The sequence below is a fragment of the Gossypium arboreum genome, chromosome 7, assembly GCF_025698485.1.
Source record: "Gossypium arboreum isolate Shixiya-1 chromosome 7, ASM2569848v2, whole genome shotgun sequence".
NCBI lineage: Eukaryota > Viridiplantae > Streptophyta > Magnoliopsida > Malvales > Malvaceae > Gossypium > Gossypium arboreum.
The window spans coordinates 99,601,782-99,611,993 of NC_069076.1; the positions used below are offsets into that span (position 1 = coordinate 99,601,782).

General features: G+C 33.2%; 1 protein-coding gene across 1 annotated transcript; it reads left to right on the top strand.

Annotated features, from left to right (window-relative positions):
- The first annotated feature begins 1,545 nt into the window (after window positions 1-1,545).
- On the top strand, window positions 1,546-9,501 carry LOC108480685 (pleiotropic drug resistance protein 1-like). The gene is made up of 24 exons (XM_017783762.2): window positions 1,546-2,264; window positions 2,612-2,732; window positions 3,331-3,419; window positions 3,497-3,581; window positions 3,668-3,827; window positions 3,905-3,981; window positions 4,070-4,123; window positions 4,208-4,298; window positions 4,389-4,690; window positions 4,776-5,057; window positions 5,156-5,472; window positions 5,595-5,755; window positions 5,837-5,940; window positions 6,023-6,179; window positions 6,264-6,386; window positions 6,467-6,627; window positions 6,746-7,078; window positions 7,316-7,606; window positions 7,700-7,783; window positions 7,865-7,998; window positions 8,134-8,361; window positions 8,453-8,624; window positions 8,709-8,963; window positions 9,064-9,501. The coding sequence occupies exons 1-24, from the start codon at window positions 1,927-1,929 to the stop codon at window positions 9,331-9,333; spliced, it is 4,389 nt and encodes a 1,462-aa protein (XP_017639251.1). The 5' UTR covers window positions 1,546-1,926; the 3' UTR covers window positions 9,334-9,501.
- Window positions 9,502-10,212: the final 711 nt, after the last annotated feature.

Below are 10,212 nucleotides of genomic sequence, written 5' to 3' on the forward strand. Positions count from 1 at the left end.
ACCAATTTTGGGTGTTGCAAAGGTGCTAATCCTTCCTCGCGCGTAACTGACTCCCGAATTCGTTTTCTAATTTTTCGTAGACCAAAAACGTTGTTTTAATAAGCCAAAATGCTTTATTAAAATGATCGATCACAGGATGACCCGATCACACCTAAACAAAAAGGATTGGTGGCGACTCCAAACTTTCGTTTTTTAAAAGACGATCCATATTTTTTCAAAACCTTAAAAATGGTTTCGACACTTATGATAATAAATGACCTATTTAATTCAACGATTAGAGTATTGCTTTCATACGGCGAGAGTCATTGGTTTAAATCCAATAATAGGTTTAGGGTTTAGGGTTTATTGATACCAATGTCTAACAAGTTTTTCTACCTACCTTCTTTTATTGATTTTCTATCTTTTTCATCCTATTCTATTTCCGTTTTCAATTTTTTTTGTTAGATCAAAATCTGATTCGCCACTTTTGATTGTATTTGATTCTATTTAATCGACAGAATCAAAATGGGATATATAAACGGAAGTTCTATTTCTACGGAAATTCTTTCGATTAACCAACTTGTTACGAAATCGCGTTGATAGCCTCGACTCGTGTCCTAGCCTTTCTAAGAGCTAGATTTGAGTCAATTGTTTGCCTCTATTGCCTTCAACTTTCCTCAAGTTAGCTTCCGTTTTTTCAAGAGCTTGCTGAGCTTCTTGTGGATCAATGTCACTACCCTTCTCCACGTACGTCATTTGCTAAAATAGTGATTTCATTGTTGCCTATTCTAGCAAAACCACTTATCAAAGAAACTTCTATTAAACTATAATTATTTTAAATATATAATTATCATAATTTCTATTTTATTTTATTTTTAATTAATAATTTTAAATTGAATATTATAATTATTTTTAAATAGAAAATATAATAATATAATAGAAAATAAAAGATATTTTCTGCAGTTGATTTTTGTTTTCAAATTTGTAAATATATATATATTATTGATATAGATTAAAAGTGGCATGGGAGTCTCTTGGATTTCCACTTTCACATAAAGATGAGTTGAAAAAGTCTTAAATTAAGGATTTATCTAGAAGCCATTCAATTTCAAAGAAAAAGAAAAGTGGCATGGGAGTCTTATGGATTTTCTCTTTCACAGATGAGTTGAAAAGTCTTATATTAAGGACTAGTATTATTATGATTATTTTGTAATTTATGTTTTTTAATAATATTAAAAATAATCTATATGATTATTTAAGTATCTATTGAGTTAGTGTCACAAGTTAACAAAATACTAATTCGATTAGAGAAATTATAAAATATTCTTTTGTAAGTAAAATAAGTTATTTTATTTTACGATACTTTAATTTTTTTATTTGTTAAAAAAAGTCAATGAAAAACTAAAACTACACTAATTATATTGACAAAATATTAGCTTTACCACTTAACCAAAACTTTATCTTAATATAATGTTTACATTTTAATTATATTATGCATACTTTATAACTTTTATTAATGTTACCATAAGTGCCACATTGACACAAATTAAGAGTGTTAATGCGGAAGTACCAACAACACAGGTGGCAGAATACAAGTTTAAGTACCGATTAAGTAAAAAAAAAATTTAGAAACCAATTAGAGAGTTTTAAACAAATTTCGGGGAAAAATTACATATTAACAGTTAAAAAGAAAAGGAAAAACAAAAAATATTCCATAATTCAATCCATGCGAAAGAAAGAACCTGGAAAATTTTGAAGTTTGACATTTGAAAGAGAAATAAGGGGCCGCCAGCAGCCATGCGTTGTAGTCGCCCGTAATCCTTATATATATGCCAAATATCAAACACTCCCTTTAACTTCATACCAGAAACAAATCCCTAAATATAATTATTATTCATTCGTTTTTTATTCTTTGATTTCGAGCTCCGAGAGATATTGTTTTGGGTAATGGAGGGGGGTGATATTTATAAAGCGAGTACTAGTTTAAGGAGAAGTATACGGTCTGGTAGTTCTTCGATATGGAGAAACAATGGCATCGAAGTTTTCTCAAGATCTTCTCGAGATGAAGATGATGAAGAAGCTTTAAAGTGGGCTGCACTTGAGAAACTACCCACTGTTGCTCGTTTAAGGAAAGGTATATTGGCAAGCTCTCAAGGTGGTGCCAATGAAATCGATGTTTTCGATATTGGATGGCAAGAGAGGAAGGCTTTGCTTGAGAGGTTGGTCAAAGTTGCTGAGGAAGATAATGAGAAGTTCTTACTCAAGCTCAAGAATCGTATCCAAAGGTATGAAATTAAGGTTTTTTTTTATAAAATAGATTTTCAAGATTATATATTCACACCCACTTATTTAAACTATCATGTAAATATAATTATGAATGAATTCTACGATCTTAAAAGATAATCAACATCCTTAATTAATTAGTCAAATTTTGACTTTTGAATAATAAATAAAGAGAGAATTAAATGAAAATTCTATGAAAATAAAATAGGATAAAATGTGTATTACTAACTGTATTACATTTGTTTAGTTGATTAAATGGTGATTAAAGAATATACAATAAATATGTTTACAATGACAAATTTACATTCAACTAAACATGATGCCAATGTTTTGCAATGGAATTCCTCAGGGTTGGCATCGAAGTTCCCACTATTGAAGTCAGATTCCAACATCTAAATATTGATGCTCAAGCTTACGTAGGAAGCAATGCTTTGCCTACAGTTATTAATTTCGTCACTAACATATTTGAGGTAGGTTCCAACTTGGATGGAAAATGGTCATTTACGTTTTTCCCATTTATGATATGTTTGGAATTCAAGATTTTGGCATAAAAATTATATTTGGTTTTTAATTTCAAAATTAAGAAAATTTAGAGCGAATTTTAAAATTCATTTCAAAATTTAAAAATTTAAAATCCAATATTCATAAATAAATAAAAAAGAAGAAGATTTTTCTCGTGTTCTAAACACAAGGTATTAATTAAGTATTGTATATCCTATAATACTATTGGTGGTGTGTTTTGGTATACCATTTTGAATTTCTTTTACATATAAATAGTCTATTTTAATTTCTTAATAGATTACATATTATTTATATATATGCATGCAAATATATCTAAAATACATATATATAAATATATTTATATGCAAATATAAATTTTATAATTATTAATTAGATTTAATGAATTAATTTAATAATTATAGTTTAATTTTAAAAGTAATTATAAAACATTAAAAGTTAATTTTAAAATAATAAAATATTATTACAAGCAAATATTGATCAAAATTAACTGAAACACATTACCTTAATGTTTGTTTCCTGACATTTCAATTTGTATTGTGATTAAAGAGCTTATTGGTTGAGATGGGAATTCTTTCTAGTAGAAAGAAAAAGCTGACAATCCTCAAAGACGTCAGTGGAATCATTAAACCTGGCAGGTAACATGAAGATTTAATTTTTACTATTAAATTTAAATTTTGGGTATCTTGAGATTAATCAAGTTTTATTTCTTCAGGATGACATTGCTTTTGGGTCCTCCAAGTTCTGGGAAAACCACTCTCTTGTTGGCTTTAGCCGGAAAGCTTGATAGTGCTCTCAAGGTGCTCTACAAAAGTTCACTTTGGTTCAATGCATTGGATGTTGTCTTTGATTTTATTTCTAATTATCAAGTAAAATTCTCTGTCAGTGTTCTGGGACAGTAACATACAATGGGCATGAGATGAATGAATTTGTGCCCCAAAGAACAGCTGCCTATATCAGTCAATATGATCTTCATATAGGAGAAATGACAGTGAGGGAAACTTTGGCCTTTTCTGCAAGATGCCAAGGGGTTGGAGATCGTTATGGTTTGTTTTGTTTGATTTATTATTTGACATTTTTTATACTACAAAGCATGAAATTTTATTGTTTTGGATGTTTACAGATATGTTGGCAGAATTGTCAAGAAGAGAGAAACAAGCAAATATTAAACCTGATCCCGATATTGATGTCTTCATGAAGGTAAGAAGTAATGAATATTATTTTTATGTTTGAATTGTAGAAAGAATTAAACTTGTGTTGTTGATTCATTTCACCTTTAAAATATTAGGCAGCAGCAACTGAAGGTCAGGAAGTAAATGTTATCACAGATTACATTCTAAAGGTAATGTTAAAGGAATCTAAAAGATATCCAAGTACTAAGATAAATATATATACTTACTGAACTCATTTGGCATGAAATTTTTAGGTTTTAGGACTGGAAGTATGTGCAGACACTATGGTAGGAGATGAAATGTTAAGGGGTATATCTGGTGGACAAAAGAAGCGTGTCACAACAGGTAATTGATAAAATCAGTTAAACCATTTTTTCCATTACCAAAGTAGGCTCAATTTTTTATCATGAAATCCATTTCTGTCAATGCAATTAGGTGAAATGCTGGTTGGACCAGCAAAGGCACTCTTTATGGATGAGATATCTACTGGTCTGGACAGCTCTACAACTTTCCAGATTGTAAACTCCCTCAAGCAAACTGTTCATATCCTTAATGGAACTGCAGTCATTTCTCTTCTTCAACCAGCTCCAGAGACTTATGACCTTTTCGATGACATTATTCTCCTTTCCGATGGTCGGATAGTATATCAGGGTCCTCGTGAACACGTTCTGAGTTTTTTCGAATCTATGGGCTTCAGATGTCCTGAAAGAAAAGGCGTTGCGGACTTCCTGCAAGAAGTATGTCTCGACATTGGTTTTCTTTCTTTCTTTTATTCGGACAAAGTTCATCTTCTATCACATTACCTGACTTTCTTCATTGTAGGTTACGTCAAGGAAAGATCAAATGCAATATTGGGCACGTAGAGATCAACCTTACAGGTTTGTCACGGCCGATGAGTTTGCTGAGGCATTCCAATCTTTCCATGTTGGATTGCAACTTGAAGATGAACTTCGAACTCCATTTGAGAAAGCAAAGAGTCACCCCGCTGCTTTGACAACCAAAAAATATGGTGTTGGAAAGTGGGAGTTGCTGAAAGCTAACATCTTAAGGGAGTTTCTGTTGATGAAGAGAAATTCTTTTGTCTATATCTTCATATTTATGCAGGTGAGTGCTAAGGACAATTAATTCTAGCACTGTAATTGTTATGGTTTATATTACATGACAACGACTAACTTCCTTTTTGTTTTTTCTTTCTGTACTAGCTTTCATTTATGGCAATAGTTTCTATGACTCTCTTTTTGAGGACTGAGATGAACCGAGATTCAACTGTTGACGGAGGAATCTATATGGGGGCAATTTTTTTTGGCTTGATTATGGTCATGTTTAATGGAATGCCTGAGATTTCTATGACCATTGCTAAGCTTCCTGTCTTTTTCAAGCAAAGAGACCTCTTATTCTTTCCTGCATGGACATATGCTTTACCAAGATGGATACTCAAGATTCCAATCACATTTGTAGAAGTTGCTATATGGGTATTTCTTACCTATTATGTCATCGGATTTGATCCGAATGTTGAAAGGTAAACAAATGAAAAGGCAATAAAAGTTTCAAATGAAACCTTAAGTAGTAGTGCACATATTTATATAGTAGCTTATTAAATCTTGATCCAAAATTGATGTGTAAGCAACTTGTCTAATGCAGGCTATTTAGGCAATACTTCATACTCCTTCTCGTTAACCAGATGTCTTCGGGGTTGTTTCGCTTCATCGCAGCATCTGCTAGAAACATGATTGTTGCTAATACTTTTGGCTCATTTGCTTTGCTCATACTTTTTGCATTGAGTGGCTTTATCTTGGCACGAGGTATGATAAGTCTTAGACAAATCACTAGACATCAAACTTAACTTTTTTTCTCTAATCCATTTTCTTTTGTTAATGTCATAGATGACATAAAGAGTTGGTGGATATGGGGTTACTGGATTTCTCCTCTGATGTATGGACAATCCGCATTGATGGTTAATGAGTTCCGTGGGAACCAGTGGAGTCATGTAATACTTTAAATTTGCAATGTTTATAGTTTTGCTTTGATCTCAGAGCAATCATCTGATTATAGCTTCTTTTGTATTGAAGTCTCTTCCGGGTTCAACAGAACCAGCAGGAATCGAAGTTTTGAAGTCCAGGGATTTCTTCCATGAACCAAAATGGTATTGGATAGGAGCAGGAGGATTGGCTGGTTTCGTAATATTGTTGAACTTTTTTTTCACTGTGGCTCTTACCTATCTAAAACGTGAGTATAGCTTTGTTTATTTAAAACTTAATCCTCTTCATAATGGAGAGCTAATCTTTTACATTTTGTCAAATAATTATGCAGCATTTGGGAGTTCAAGGGCCGTAATATCAGAACAAACGGAAAGCAATGAACAAACCAATGGAATTGGTGGAAGCATTCAGTTAACAAACAATGAAAGCAGCTCAAATCGTGTAACTAACTTAGGTATTATAGCTCGCCTATATTTCTTTTAGGGTTTTTGTTTACATGGCATTATTTAGAATACTAATCCATTTGATATGCAGAGATTCAAGAGGAGGTTCAAAGAAGCATCTCATCGAAGTCCTCGTCTGTGACAGAGGCAACTGTCGGGGCCATTGCTATCAAGAAAAAGGGAATGGTTCTTCCATTTGAGCCACATTGCCTCACATTTGATAACGTTGTTTATTCTGTTGATATGCCACAGGTAACTTAAGGTTCCATGTATAAATTCCATATATGTTCAACGTTTGGATTATATTCTATTTGTTGTTAATGTGGTCCACAGATATAAAAGTTTGTTCGATTCATTTGGAACATTTCAGGAAATGAAACAACAAGGTATTACTGAAGATAGATTGGTGCTACTGAAGGGTGTTAGTGGGGCTTTTAGACCAGGCGTTCTTACAGCTTTAATGGGTGTTAGTGGTGCGGGTAAAACTACTCTTATGGATGTGCTTGCTGGTAGAAAAACAGGTGGTTATATAGATGGGAACATCACAGTTTCTGGTTTCCAGAAGAAACAAGAAACATTTGCTCGAATATCTGGATACTGTGAACAAAATGATATTCACTCTCCTCATGTCACCGTGTATGAGTCTTTGCTGTATTCTGCTTGGCTTCGATTATCTGCTGACGTTAAAGCTGAAACCAGAAAGGTTGGCATTCATGAAACTTTAAGCTATTTCATGTCTCTAAATCTTCTTTGATATATGTTTAGAGGTTTTTACTAAGATAATCCAATAAACACAATTCGATCTCAAACTCCGAGGACTAATTGAAGTCAATAAGTTTTTAGTTTTGACACCCCTTCATTGCCTACTGATAGAGTCCCACAAAATAACCCATTTTTCCAAATGATCATTTTGGTATGGCTTAATTTAATACTTTTATAGATGTTCATCGAGGAAGTCATGGAACTCGTGGAATTGAATCCGTTAAGGCAAGCACTGGTTGGTTTACCTGGTGTAAATGGTTTATCAACTGAGCAACGAAAAAGGCTTACGATTGCAGTAGAGCTTGTAGCAAACCCTTCGATCATTTTCATGGATGAGCCAACTTCAGGGCTTGATGCGAGAGCTGCAGCAATTGTTATGAGAACAGTTAGGAACACAGTAGACACTGGAAGAACAGTTGTGTGTACTATCCATCAGCCAAGTATTGACATATTTGAAGCATTTGATGAGGTAAGGGACTTGAAATTCAATTCAAAAAGAATTTATTGTGCTTTTGTTGGTTCTTTGTATGAGTTTATATCTAAATAGAACATGCAATTGCAGTTATTCCTTATGAAGCGAGGAGGAGAGGAAATATATGTCGGGCCATTAGGACACCATTCTAAACATCTTATTGAGTATTTTGAGGTAAGATGAAATGAAGGACCTTAAATTGCATGGTTTAATATAATTTATTCATCTAACACTATAGTATTCATCTTTCTATAGGGAATTCAAGGAGTTAGCAAAATTAAAGAAGGATACAATCCAGCGACTTGGATGTTAGAAGTTACCACAACAGCACAAGAATTAGCTTTAGGTGTTGATTTCGCCGATATCTACAAAAACTCAGATCTACACAGGTAATGATAAGATACTCATACTTGACCTTGCAACAAAAATTTATACGATGATTCAACTAATTACTTTAATTCAGCACGAGATCGACATCTGAGATAGCTAACTCAAATTTGATACTAATGTATATCATTGTTCAGGAGAAACAAAGCTCTTATTGAAGATTTAAGCAAGCCTGCTGCTGGATCAAAGGAACTCTATTTTCCAACTCAGTACTCTCAGTCATTCTTGATTCAGTGTGCAGCATGCTTATGGAAGCAACACTGGTCATATTGGCGCAACCCGCCATATACCGCTGTTCGATTTCTTTTTACAACTGTAATAGCATTGGTGTTTGGGACAATGTTCTGGGACCTTGGCTCGAAAATGTAAGCTACAAGTCAAAACCACAAAAGTAGATGCTTCAATGTTGGTTTCGATCATCTTGATATATCTAACTGTCACATTCTGGAATTACAGGAATAAAGGACAAGATCTGACCAATGCTATGGGTTCAATGTATGCTGCTGTTCTTTTCCTTGGTATCCAAAATGCTTCATCTGTGCAGCCTGTTGTTGCTGTTGAAAGAACGGTCTTTTATCGAGAAAGAGCTGCTGGAATGTATTCTGCCATGCCATATGCCATTTCGCAGGTAAATTTCCGTAATTTGGAAAACTTGTAAAAGTTTCGAAACAGTTAAGAAAGTTACACAAGCTTCCATTTTTGTAAATTGCAGGTTATTATTGAGATGCCTTACATTTTTATTCAAGCTGCTTCGTATGGCATCTTAGTATATGCAATGATTGGATTCGAATGGACTGCTGCAAAGTTCTTTTGGTATCTCTTCTTCATGTACTTTACCTTATTATACTTCACCTTCTATGGCATGATGGCTGTTGCTGTTACGCCAAACTACCACATTGCATCGATTGTTTCTGCTGCATTCTACGGACTATGGAACCTCTTTTCAGGGTTCATCATCCCACGACCGGTAAGCTTTTTTCTTTTTTTTTTTCTCTTTTCATCATGTGATTCTCCAATTTTCAAGTTCATATAGATTTTTTAAAAGTTTAACCTGTTGAATTTTGCAGAGCATGCCTGTATGGTGGCGATGGTACTATTGGGTTTGTCCAGTAGCATGGACCTTGTACGGATTGTTTGTTTCACAATTTGGAGACGTGGAAACACCCCTAGAAGATGGAGACTTCATTGGTCAAACAGTGGAACAATATTTGAGAAGTCGATATGGTTTCAGACATGAATTCCTGGGAGTTGTCGTTGCCGTAATTCTTGGTTTCACTGTTTTGTTTGCATCCATCTTTACTGTGTCCATTAAGGTCTTTAATTTCCAAAGACGTTAGAATTTATGGTTTCCATCTCTGTAATGTTTAAGGTCATGCTTTTATTCATATATTAAATCTATGCCATTTTAATTTTAACATACAAATTCTTTCATTGTATCTGAAGATTTTGTTGTAATACAATATATTAAATAAATATAAGTGTTTTTCATTGCAGTCCATGAAAAAGGATTTTTAGCATATTCAAATCACCTTCTCCTGAAAATTATCTTTACCTCAATCAAAAGCGGATTGCAAAAATAACTATCCCAACAAAAGGATTCACCCACCCAAGAGCTCACCCAGCTTGGAAGCCATGTAACTACTATCAAATCCCAATGAAACCTGCCCAAGGCAAATTCATGTCAAATCCTGGTACATCCAAGGCCTCCTTCAATTTAAAGTAAAATCACATCCAAACCTTTTAATCACATCTGGTCATGTAGTACTCTACACTGATCCCATCGTTGGGTCTGAATGAAAAATACTATATTCATTGTCAAAACAATTAGGGTTAACTTTTCTTTTAAACTCAACTCAAACATCAAGCATTTGTCATATTAAACAAACTATTTAATTCAAAATAGACAAGTTCAACATTCAAACACTTTAGAACTACTTGAAAACAAGTCAAGGTTATTAATCAAATCAACTAGAATTAGTTTTCATTCAATATCAAACACAAAGTTTTGCTTTTATCATTATTTACAAAACATTCTTATTGATTAAAATCAAATTCAAATCAATTAAAACATTTTTAATCAAATTCTAGGTTTTCAAAGATATTTGGGATCAAAATTAGGTCTCTAAGCGTCAAAATAAGTCAAATAGGGGAGGGACCCTGTTTTGACATACTTGGATTTTTTACCTCAATATTATAAAAAAAAAAAAATTATACAC